General features: G+C 47.4%; 1 protein-coding gene across 2 annotated transcripts in view; it reads right to left on the bottom strand.

The window, feature by feature from the left end:
- The window catches only part of plxnc1 (plexin C1), a 33,678-nt gene that overhangs the window by 17,869 nt on the left and 2,761 nt on the right, over positions 1 to 13,048 (bottom strand). For both annotated transcript variants that reach the window (XM_084486203.1, XM_084486204.1), the window contains exons 3-11: positions 11,582 to 11,716; positions 11,052 to 11,152; positions 8,864 to 8,972; positions 7,201 to 7,342; positions 6,736 to 6,841; positions 6,536 to 6,611; positions 5,097 to 5,138; positions 4,424 to 4,554; positions 2,905 to 3,081 (exon numbers count right to left, since the gene is read on the bottom strand). In XM_084486203.1, coding sequence (XP_084342329.1) covers positions 2,905 to 3,081; positions 4,424 to 4,554; positions 5,097 to 5,138; positions 6,536 to 6,611; positions 6,736 to 6,841; positions 7,201 to 7,342; positions 8,864 to 8,972; positions 11,052 to 11,152; positions 11,582 to 11,716 — 1,019 coding nt within the window. The remainder of the gene's footprint in view (positions 1 to 2,904; positions 3,082 to 4,423; positions 4,555 to 5,096; positions 5,139 to 6,535; positions 6,612 to 6,735; positions 6,842 to 7,200; positions 7,343 to 8,863; positions 8,973 to 11,051; positions 11,153 to 11,581; positions 11,717 to 13,048) is intronic.

The following is a 13,048-nucleotide window of genomic DNA, read 5'->3' as shown; positions in this document are numbered from 1 at the left end:
ACATTATTCATAATACTATAGACCATAGCGTTATATTTACTGAACCATTTTTAAAGGGCTCATGTCGTGCCACCAGGTGTGGGTGTGATAAGCCGGCACAGGGAAGGAATGACTTTCATAGTGACATCACAAGTGGGCGTGTCCACCCAGAAATATGAAGGGTAGATGAGCAACGTTTGCTACAGTCCACTGGGTAGGCTGGTAGACTGATCTTTCCAGCATACATTTTACACCGTACTTTACACCCACAACCTGGTGGCATGACATGAGCCCTTTAAAATATATTTATATTAAATTATCTACATATGTTTTTGTTTTTTTATTGTAAATGTTGTCTATTTCAACGTCCAAAATGCAATTGGAACTTTCAAACCACTAGTATACCTACAAGAATACCTTTAGAAGCTGAAGTTAAGTGAGAGTTCTTGAGATGAGTGGTTGAGTGGTTCAAAGCGTGTGTAAGCGTGCTTAGATCGAGCCACACACACACCCGGAAACACACAGACCTCAGATAAGCCCCCACACACACACAGCCACTGACATGTGTTACTGAAATGTCTGTCAACCAGTCGCGAGCTGAGTCCCCACAATCTTGATCGATGGATCATATCCGGTGTGTGCATGCGGACTGAGGCCCGGTCGGCAACAACCAATCAAAGTATTCTGATGCTCCAGCGAATATATCAAATATCAAATATAATACAAACTCATTCTTACACTAATTGGATTCTAATTGATGGATAAATGTAATTGTGTTGTTACGATAAAACAACTGTGAAATCCGACTGTGGAACAGTATATTATTAACGTCACAATAAATAGAGCTTGTTCATATTCTATTTTAACGTAATCACTAGTCAAAGCCATGGTGTGGGAATTGACACCTTTTCTTTCTTCTCTACAACAGGGCTGTAGCGACGCAGACATGATATTGACGTCGTCTTTTCATTTACATTCACATTCAGGGCATTTAGCAGGGCAACTTTATCCAAAGTGACTTACAATAAGTACATGTGTCAACATTTGTCAGAAATTTGTCAGAACGATTCACACGTGTCATCAGAATAAACGCCTGAAAAAGCAAAACCATAAGTGCTGTGTGGAGGAAGTGCGCGGGTTTCAGATCCACTCCCGGTCCGAGTCCGGCCAGTTAGGACAGAGTTTCAATGTGAGGCGGGACACGCACCTCAGACCAGCCCCTCAGACCAGCCCCTCAGACCAGCCCCTCAGACCAGCAGCTCAGACCAGCAGCTCAGACCAGCCCCTCAGACCAGCCGCTCAGACCAGCAGCTCAGACCAGCCCCTCAGACCAGCAGCTCAGACCAGCAGCTCAGACCAGCCGCTCAGACCAGCCCCTCAGACCAGCCCCTCAGACCAGCAGCTCAGACCAGCAGCTCAGACCAGCCCCTCAGACCAGCCCCTCAGACCAGCCCCTCAGACCAGCCCCTCAGACCAGCCCCTCAGACCAGCCCCTCAGACCAGCAGCTCAGACCAGCAGCTCAGACCAGCCCCTCAGACCAGCCCCTCAGACCAGCAGCTCAGACCAGCAACTCAGACCAGCCCCTCAGACCAGCAGCTCAGACCAGCAGCTCAGACCAGCCCCTCAGACCAGCCCCTCAGACCAGCAGCTCAGACCAGCAGCTCAGACCAGCAGCTCAGACCAGCAGCTCAGACCAGCCGTGGAGCTACGTAGCCGGGACTCTGGATATTGGATGAAGGTCCTGTTCTGTGTTTAATGTGATGGGTGCTGATGGAGGTTTGGAGCGGTGCTGGACCCCACAGTGGGCAGCGCTGGTGTGAATGACCTCAATGGAAACATGACCCACTTCACTTCCTGTTTGGACTAATTGCCTAACCATGGGTTTTTGCACCGTGCAAAGTTAAGATGAAGTTGCAACACAGCACTTGCACTGATCGAGATAAGAGCATGCAAATGCAACACACACACACAGACACACACACACACACACACACAATTCTGGCTGACAGATCACCAGAGGAAATGAATCGCAGCTGGGGCATAACACCTTATTATCTGTTATTATCAGGAGGTAGAATCGTGTCATATATGTGAGGAGGAGGAACACAGAAAGTTGGTTTGTGAGGAAAGATGTTGAGGTACTGTTGGTTCAAATGAAAAAGACCCCATATGCAGCAAAAACATTTTACAATTTCTTCCAAGTCGGTTCATCTTTTCTTAATGAATTGACACAGACGGATGTTACGGGACAGAGGACCGTTCACTACTGAGACAAAGCCTCCGAGAAACGCTGTGCGACCACCATTTGTAACGACGTGCCCTAATGAAAACGTTAACGGTAGAAAATGTTATTCTCCAGCCCTGAGTGGTGACGGCTGGTTGCCAAGGTAACCAGACAAACAGAAAGCATGTGCAACAGTGGAAGTGACACGCAGGTGGCATTTCCTGCCTGGGCATGGCTGCCCGGCCAAGCGGGCCATTTGTCAGAACCATACCGCCCCAAGACATAGTAATACACTAATCCCTATTCCACTAAGAAATATAAATACTAAGAGTATTTTACATATAAACTTTTTTTTGGGGGCAAATATTGTACTAATAAATATTTTACAAAATAAAAACTCAACTAAAAATATTTTCCCCTAAATATTTTGCAATTACAATTTTACTTAAATAATTTAATAATGTTTAAGGTTTTCCTTTAAATACTTTACAAAAAAAAAAATATGTTTTAGTAAAATATTTATTAGTAAAAAAATATTTCAATAAAAATATTCAACTAATAAATAATCAACTGTAAATATTTTTACAAAAAACATATTTACCTCGAAATATCACATTCATAAATATTCAGTTGAAATATTTCACCAGCGAACATCGGAGAGGACATGATACCCAGACCCCTGACTCCGCCCCTACCCTACCTGGCCCAGGTGCTGTCCGGCGAGATGGAGGCGCAGACCGGCGCCGACCAGTAGGTGAGCGACGCGTTGCCGTGGCAACTGCCGTCGCGCAGGAGGAGGCAGACCTGGACCCGGCCCTTGTCTCCGGCGGGGATGTGGAAGGTCATGTTAGCCCCCGTGTTGAGCCTCACCGGAGCCCTACGCAGAGAGAGGCCTCAGGGGCGTTATCCTCACTGTCATTATCAATAAGAGCTGTCATTATCAATAAGAGCTGCCATTATCAATAAGAGCTGCCATTATCAATAAGAGCTGTCATTATCAATAAGAGCTGCCATTATCAATAAGAGCTGCCATTATCAATAAGAGCTGTCATTATCAATAAGAGCTGCCATTATCAATAAGAGCTGCCATTATCAATAAGAGCTGCCATTATCAATAAGAGCTGCCATTATCAATAAGAGCTGTCATTATCAATAAGAGCTGCCATTATCAATAAGAGCTGCCATTATCAATAAGAGCTGTCATTATCAATAAGAGCTGCCATTATCAATAAGAGCTGTCATTATCAATAAGAGCTGTCATTATCAATAAGAGCTGTCATTATCAATAAGAGCTGTCATTATCAATAAGAGCTGCCATTATCAATAAGAGCTGCCATTATCAATAAGGGCTGCCATTATCAATAAGAGCTGCCATTATCAATAAGAGCTGCCATTATCAATAAGAGCTGTCATTATCAATAAGAGCTGTCATTATCAATAAGAGCTGTCATTATCAATAAGAGCTGCCATTATCAATAAAAGCTGCCATTATCAATAAGAGCTGCCATTATCAATAAGAGCTGCCATTAATACTCCAACTGTTACTCATAGCAGCCAATCAGCTGACTCTGGGAAAATCACAGAGAAATCGTATTGCTGCCGTTGCCATTTCTTATCATCGTTATGACGTTAACATTATTACTTATTATTAACTAATGTTGGGATAATGGTCACTAACGATTACTATCATTACTTAGGGTAAGGGTCATTCATTGTATTATCATTATTAATGTTGTTATTGTTGTCAAGGCCTAATTCTTTAAAGGGGGGATATTACGCCACCAGGTGTGAGGGTGATCAGCCGGTACAAGCCGTTAAGCCTTTTCCTGTGTTTTAGTGACATCACAAGTGGGCGTACGTGGTGCAATAAACCATCCCTGTAATGACACAGACCTCCACTGTAAAGGCTCAGGTTATGGTTCGACGTTGACGCAACACAAGGGGGGTTACGGCCCCCTTACGTCCTTGAGGACCCTCCTAGCGTCCACCGCGGGGGCCTGACGTGCGGCTCCCGAAAGACATTAACCCTTGCGTCGAGGCGACGCAGCAGCAGCAAAGGGCTGCGATTGGTCCGCTCACTAAAAACCCGACGCAGGGCCAAAACAGGTTGACGACTGCGTCGAATGCGTCTGCGTTGGTCGTTGCGTTGCGTCGACGTGGAACCATGACTCAGCCTTTAGCCCTAACCGTGGAGCGAGTTGTGGTGTTTCTTCACCCACTCTTTAGCGCTGCAGTCCAGGTGTCCTTGAAGCCGAACTCCGATCACATGAGCCAGGTTCCGTCCCGTCAGCACCGCGTTGTTTTTACCGTAGAAGGACAGCTCACTCGGTGTAATGCTGAATATCTCTGGCTGATGAGAAAGCAACACGTAAACACACACACATGTATGAACGCGCGCACACGCACACACACACACGTATGAACACGCGCACACACACACTCGTACGTGCACATGCACGCGCACATGCATGCACGAACACACGCACGCACACACACACGCACACGTGTACGTGTACATACACACACAAACACACGGGCGCATGAACGCGCACACGCGCACACACACACACACACGCACACAGTGCAGCCTCCTCCATTCTGCAGAAATATCGGGGCCACGTGTTGAAATCACGGATTAGTCAAGATCCTGTGTCGTGTTTGTGCCACCGTTTCCGTCGACCATTTTTAAAGTTATCTAAAAAAACACACACAGAAACACCAGGAAATAAGTGTGAAAAGTGTGGTTCACTTTCATCCAACATTCACCACACACACACACACACACACACACACACACACACACGCCCGCTCGCTTTCACAATGTTGTGATGTTGTGCTCGCTTGCCCCAAAATAGTCACAGAACGCTGAGCTTCAAGAGGAACTGGACCTACCAGAGAGCCCACGTCGGTCTGCAGAGCCTGGCAGATGTTCATCTGTGGAGAGGAACCAGAAGGTCTCAACATAAAGGCTCCTCATTTACACAGCGCTTTTATCCAAAGCGCTTTACAGTGTTGACTGACGTTCACCCGTTCATGCACACATTCACGGCGGAGTCAAACCACGCAGGGCGACAGCCAGCGGGTCAGGAGCAGTCAGGGTTAGAGGGCGTCTCGCTCAGGGGACACCTCCACACTCAACAGCTATAATTAATTGAATTTATTAGCGCTTTTCTAGACACTCAAGACACCCAAAGACGCTTTACAGTGAAGGGGGGACCTCACTAACCACCACCAATGTGTAGCACCCACTTGGGTGATGCACGGCAGCCAATCAGCGCCAGAACGCTCACCACACACCAGCTTGAGGTGGAGAGTGAGGGAATTAATGAATGAGCCAATTATATACAGGGGTATGATTAGGGGGCCAGATTGAATGAGCCTGGTTGGGCAGTTTAAGCCAGGACACCGGGGGGATCCCCTACTCTTTGCGATAAGTGCCCTGGGATCTTTTATGACCTCAGTGAGTCAGGACCTCGGTTTTACGTCTCCTCCGAAGGAGAAGCCGGGCATCGAACCCGCAACCATGCGGTTACCAGCCAACCCGCTCTACCTCCTGAGCTACTGCCGCCCCCTAAACATGAACACATGAGGGCATGAAACATGAACACATGAACACATGAAGACATGAAGACACCGACCAGCTGAGCAGGTCACATGGTGCGAACAACAAGCAGCAAGTCCTGGATGTCGTCTCGCACTCGGGACACAAACGCAGAACTACAAAGGAACGACGGATGAAGAAGGAAGGAGAGGGAAGGAGAGGAATGAACATGAGATAAGACGGGGTGGGCTTTAGCTCAGGAGGTAGAGCGGGGTGGCTTTTAACCGGAAGGTTGCTAGTTTGACTTCCCTGAGCGAGACACCTCTAACTGTCCTGACTGCTCCCGGCGAGCTGGCTGTCGCCCGGCGTGGTCGACTCCGCCGTCGGCGTGTGAATGGGTGTAAGTCGCTTTGGATAAAAGTGTCTGCTCAATGCCTTAAATGGAAATGTACGCTTGGGGGGGGGGGGTCGGGGGGGGTCGGTGAGTGGATGGATGGATGATTGGAAGGAGGGTGATTGATGACGGTGGGATAGGAGATATGGATGGGTGGATGAATGGAAGGAGAAGTAGATAAATAAATGGAGGAGAGGTGGACTGGAGGAGAGACGGAGTGGAGGAGAGACGGACTGGAGGAGAGACGGACTGGAGGAGAGACGGACTGGAGGAGAGACGGACTGGAGGAGAGACGGAGTGGAGGAGAGACGGAGTGGAGGAGAGACGGAGTGGAGGAGAGATGGACTGGAGGAGAGACGGCACCGCTGGGTGGTGCTCAGACGGGCGGGGCCTTACGTTCAGAGCTCCGCTGCGTTCCCACGTACAGGCCCCGTTGCTCCACCCACACCCGGCTGCGAGGCACTGGCTACACCTGAACCAGGAGCAGACACAGGATCACCACACACTGGCTCACAAAGCTCGCTCCCGTCCTGAGGTCTCGGTTCCCACAGACAGTAGAGAACATTGTGAAGGCGTCTGAGTAACGGGAGACCTACAGTAGGGAAGTGGGAGCTCCGGTGATCCCAGAGCAGTTGAGGAGGCTCAGGTCTTCAGTCACGTCCACTTCCCCCAGGCTCACGGTGACGCTCACACGCAGGCCTTCTGTTGGAGGAACAAACACACGTGTCGTGTTAGTTCATAGCAACAAAACAAAAAAAGAAGACCCGGTTTACTTTAGTAGTTAGAAAGGAATCGAAATGAGAGGGATCTCTGGAGCCGTGTGATTACAACTTAATCTCAGAACACACTTTAAAATGAATGCGATTTTGTGTTGGTGTCTCAGCTTATTACATGAATCTTTACATGATTGATGTTGCTTTCATACTACAAGTCATATTATGTACTTTTGTTTGGGGAAAGGCCCCTGGAAGTCTTAGAATAAATAATAGAATAATAAACCCTTTTCAGAGTTGTTGATATTAGGGTACGGTTACATTTCTGAAAGGGGATCCATTACTGACCAATCACAGGAGGCAGCAGGCAGGTGCATTCTGGGTACCGATGCTGTAGTCCTCCCAGCTCTCCGGCGCTTGAGTCGAATCGGCATGAGAAGTTAGCAGGAGCTCCACCTCTCTTGAGGTGGGTGAAGACCTGCAGCCGGATCTGGGAAGCAGAAGGCTTGTGTGTGAGTGACGATTGTGATGGAAAGTCTGTCCGTTGTTCAGTTTGAATAAGTTCAGCTCTGAGCTTCAGGTTGTGTTATCCGGCCAGCCCATCTGTTAACTGGTGTTACCTAGTTCCCCTTTTGTTGACCTCCTTCCTTTGGGTTTGACCGGTCACACAGACCCCCTTATCTATAGCGGAAAACCCCCTGAATGTCAACATTTCACTCACATGTCGTATGGACCGCTACATCGCTTTGAGTGGGTGTTAAAAGCCTGTGTGAAACTGTATTCGCGGCTCACTCTGCTAGAGAGGAGACTGGTGTATGCAGACGTTGAAACAGGTGAACTCTCTACAACCTCTGTGTGTGTTTTGGCATTTTGGCAAAGTCTCATCTATCCTAGACACAATATCTCATAAAGTAATTGCTACGACAAGATCCACGTCCACTTTAACTGAAGAGCAGACTCAAGCAAAGATCCACAAGGCGTGAATGATGTATAGTTACGGATCTAGAGAATCAGTTGAGAATATCTATTTTATATAAATATATATCTGGTATCACACAATCCTCATGACACCTGAATTGGAACTTCTCTAATGTCAACTATAATTACTGTTACTGTGTCAACTTTTAATTTGTCCCTCATCGCCTCTAATCCGACTCACTCATCTATATTTAACGGTCGTTAATTGCGTGGGCGGTCTGGAAAATCGAACGCAGAGCAAACTGCCACGCAGCAGAACTCAAACTAACGTTTGAAAAACAAATACAGAACCGAGCAGAAGGAACCAGGCGACAGAAACGGAAGGAACCGATACGCACGGGCCGACTGGGGAACTCAGGTCACAAAGGAACTCAGGAGGTTAGAATCTGAAACTGACTGTCGACAAACGTTGGGCCAACGAGATCAAAGGGAGATGAGTGGGCCGCGTTCCAATTGTGGGTCTGGTGGCGGTTGGCTTCCTGTTCAGCCTCCAGATGTTTGCCGCCACCTCCATCTCGTGCCCTCTGCTCTGACGGTCGGCTCGCAGAAGCTGCTCGACGCGTTCGGTAAACACACATTAGACAGAACTTGGCGGGTGGCCAAGTCGCCAGGCTGTGATTGGTCGGATCAGCTCATCTGTTCTGCGTTCAGTGACACTTGACCACCGCCTGGGTGAGGGGTTCAATTCCCTGCCAAGGATGTCTGCACTCGAGGTGCTGTAAGATGCTTCCCATGAAAGCCCATCTATCTACACACATCGGCAAAAAGTGTTATCTTGTTTATATTTGGAGTGTTCACGTGTAATATATACTAAAAATAAACTAAATATATATATATTAAAAAATATATATATATATATATATATATAAAATAATATATAGGCCTATATAAAAAAATATATATAAAAATTTTTTTTAAAGATCAGATATAACATTTGAAAAAAAAAAATATATATATAGGCGATATATATATACATATATATATATATATAATTTTTTTTTGTTGTTATATCTGATGTTTAGACCATGCCTACCTCTCCATCTGCGTCCTTCTGGAAGCTGTGGGAGAGCATCTGCCGCTGGCTGAGGTCATCTGGGACGGACAGCCACAGAGAAGATGGACACTCGTCCTCAAAGCTGCATCTGTGGTGGAAAAATGAGACAGATAGGGCACTCCATATCCCATGATGCATCAGCATACTGTAGTTTTAACTGGGTTCACGAGCAAGGTCAAATCAGCCACCATGGTGCGTTTCAAAGGTGGCAGAAATGGCCATGCTGTAAATGGTGGGACTGGTGGGACTGGTCAGAGTGGGAGTGAAGTGGTGGATAAAAAGACAAGCCAGTGTCCTTTAGAGTTTGTAAAGGAGACAGTAGCAGTGTGTTATGGTGTGCGTCACTTCATACGAGTTGGCTTGTATTAAAAAAAAAAAAAATGCAATAAATCTATTGCAATCTAGTAGGCAAAACATGCCAGGGTAAAACATTGCTTGTGATATCAGAGCCATTTGAAACGCTCAATGTAATGTTTTTATTATGATGTTCAATTTTAAGTGAGGCTGAAAAGTGTGACAGTTTGTCGGCTGAACTTTGAAGTAGGCGGGTAAAACAGTTAGAAGTCGTTTAGCTTTGGAGGTTTTTAAATCTAAACAATCATCCGGAATAAATCTTTGTCTCTCAGGAGAGGATAACGAGCATGGCGGCCCTGTTGCTCTCTCTTCTCGTTCACTGTATCGAGCGGTCCGCGTGATTGGGGCGGCATGTGGCTCAGGAGGTAGAGCGGGGTCGGCTGGTAACCGGAAGGTCGCCGGTTCGATCCCCGGCTCCTCCTAGCTAGAGTGTTGAGGTGTCCCTGAGCGAGACGCCCTCACCCTAACTGCTCCAGACGAGCTGGCGGTATAGCCTGTATGAATGTGTGAATGAATGGGCGAATGCCGTTCATACAACCATGTTATTCTCCGTCTGATTAAAACAGTGTTTAAGTGAAGTCATGAAAAGACTGACTGAGAGTGACCCCTCAGTCACTCCCCGTTGGAAAAATCCCCGTTGATAACGTTGGTTAATGAGGCCTATTAAAAGCACGTGCTTGTATGCATGCTTCAGTGGTTCCCCGATTTAGACATCATCAGAAGTCATCAGACGTCCTTTTCTCAGAAGAAAAAGAAGAAGTGTTTAACTGACGACTGTTTCACTGCCAAGTGAAGCAACGACTAGTCGGAACATCAAAAGTGATCCACTAGTGATCGACTAGTGGTGAACATCCCTAGTCGTGCACATCCCTAGTCAACGACTACTGGTGAACATCCCTAATCAACGACTACTAGTCAACACCCCTTGCCATCGACTAGTAGTGAACGTCACCAGTCAACGACTTGTAGTGAACATCTTTAGTCATCGACTAGTCGTGAACATCCCTGGTCAACGACTACTAGTGACCATTCCTAGTCAACGACTAGCAGTGAACATCTTTAGTCAACGACTAGTAGTGAACATCTCTGCTCATCGACTAGTCGTGAACATCGGTCATCGGTCCAATCTTTCTGCGGTGTGTTTTTCACAGAAACACGACACACATAAGACCAAAGCGTCACTTCCTTGCGTGACAGCAGGGATTGTGTCACTTCCCCTTTAAGAAGGGAAATGAGTGTGATAAGTGTGTCGGTGTGTAGATCAGAATGTGTAATGTGTGTAGTGTGTATGTAGTGTGTCAGTGTGTAGATGAGAGTGTGTAATGTGTGTAGTGTGTAGTGTGTCAGTGTGTAGCTGAGAGTGTGTAGTGTGTCAGTGTGTAGATGAGAGTGTGTAATGTGTGTAGTGTGTAGTGTGTCAGTGTGTAGCTGAGAGTGTGTAGTGTGTCAGTGTGTAGATGAGAGTGTGTAATGTGTACAGTGTGTCAGTGTGTAGCTGAGTGTGTCATGCTGTGTAGATGAGAGTGTGTAATGTGTGCAGTGTGTCAGTGTGTAGAGGAGAGTGTGTAATGTGTGCAGTGTGTCAGTGTGTAGATGAGAGTGTGTAATGTGTGCAGTGTGTCAGTGTGCAGATGAGAGTGTGTAATGTGTGCAGTGTGTCAGTGTGTAGCTGAGAGTGTCAGTGTGTAGCTGAGAGTGTCAGTGTGTAGCTGAGAGTGTGTAATGTGTGCAGTGTGTCACTGAGAGTGTCAGTGTGTAGCTGAGAGTGTGTAATGGTTTGTAGTGTTTTAATATGGAGATGACAGCAGCTGACCGTCTCTGAGCTCCACACCAGCCGCAGTAGGGGTCACGGGCGTTCCAGCAGGACTCCAGACTGCTGTGTTGAACACACTGAGACACTGGAACACGCATCAACTATGAGAACACACACACACACACACACACACACACACACACACGTACATGTACATGTACAAACACACACACACGTATACAAACAAACATGTACACGTACACACACACACGTATACAAACAAACATGTACACGTACACACACACACGTATACAAACAAACATGTACACGTACACGTACACACACACACGTACATGTACAAACATGTACACACACACACACACACACACACACACACACACACACACACACACACACACACACACACACACACACACACACACACACACACACACACACACACACACACACACACACAGATCCTTAGTGATTCAAAAGTCGCTCTGGAGGAAATCTTCCACTAAATAGTAAATGATACTACATTTAAAAAAAGAAAAGCTACCGGGTATCTCCAGTATCCACGCGCCTACCTTGTCCCTCACCGCCAGGAAGACGTGCTTGCGGCCCACGGGGTCCAGGTGCATCTTGGGAAAGACGCGGCGGTCGTCGGGGGCCTTCCAGATGACGCTGAGACACTGGGCCTGGAGCCGGCCGTCCACCGTCAGCTGGTCAGACAGACAACCACACCGGGGTTAGCTGCTGCTTTACACTGAGAGCACCTTACAGGACCTTAACCCTAGAGCACCTTACAGGACCTTAACCCTAGGGCACCTTACAGGACCTTAACCCTAGAGCACCTTACAGGACCTTAACCCTAGAGCACCTTACAGGACCTTAACCCTAGAGCACCTTACAGGACCTTAACCCTAGAGGACCTTAACCCTAGAGCACCTTACAGGACCTTAACCCTAGAGCACCTTACAGGACCTTAACCCTAGAGCACCTTACAGGACCTTAACCCTAGAGGACCTTAACCCTAGAGCACCTTACAGGACCTTAACCCTAGGGCACCTTACAGGACCTTAACCCTAGAGGACCTTAACCCTAGAGCACCTTACAGGACCTTAACCCTAGAGCACCTTACAGGACCTTAACCCTAGAGCACCTTACAGGACCTTAACCCTAGAGCACCTTACAGGACCTTAACCCTAGAGCAACTTACAGGACCTTAACCCTAGAGCACCTTAACCCTAGAGCACCTTACAGGACCTTAACCCTAGAGCACCTTACAGGACCTTAACCCTAGAGCACCTTACAGGACCTTAACCCTAGAGCACCTTACAGGACCTTAACCCTAGAGCACCTTACAGGACCTTAACCCTAGAGCACCTTACAGGACCTTAACCCTAGGGCACCTTACAGGACCTTAACCCTAGAGCACCTTACAGGACCTTAACCCTAGGGCACCTTACAGGACCTTAACCCTAGAGCACCTTACAGGACCTTAACCCTAGAGCACCTTACAGGACCTTAACCCTAGAGCACCTTACAGGACCTTAACCCTACAGCACCTTACAGGACCTTAACCCTAGAGCACCTTAACCCTAGAGCACCTTACAGGACCTTAACCCTAGGGCACCTTACAGGACCTTAACCCTAGAGCACCTTACAGGACCTTAACCCTAGAGCACCTTAACCCTAGAGCACCTTACAGGACCTTAACCCTAGGGCACCTTACAGGACCTTAACCCTAGAGCACCTTACAGGACCTTAACCCTAGAGCACCTTACAGGACCTTAACCCTAGAGCACCTTACAGGACCTTAACCCTAGAGCACCTTACAGGACCTTACACTTATAGTGCCTTACAGGACCTTAACCCTAGAGCACCTTACAGGACCTTAACCCTACAGCACCTTACAGGACCTTAACCCTAGAGCACCTTACAGGACCTTAACCCTAGGGCACCTTACAGGACCTTAACCCTAGAGCACCTTACAGGACCTTAACCCTAGAGCACCTTACAGGACCTTAACCCTAGGGCACCTTACAGGACCT

Source organism: Micromesistius poutassou (assembly GCF_964030765.1).
Source record: "Micromesistius poutassou genome assembly, chromosome: 22".
Classification (NCBI taxonomy): domain Eukaryota; kingdom Metazoa; phylum Chordata; class Actinopteri; order Gadiformes; family Gadidae; genus Micromesistius; species Micromesistius poutassou.
This window is presented reverse-complemented; position numbering and strand designations above follow the sequence as displayed.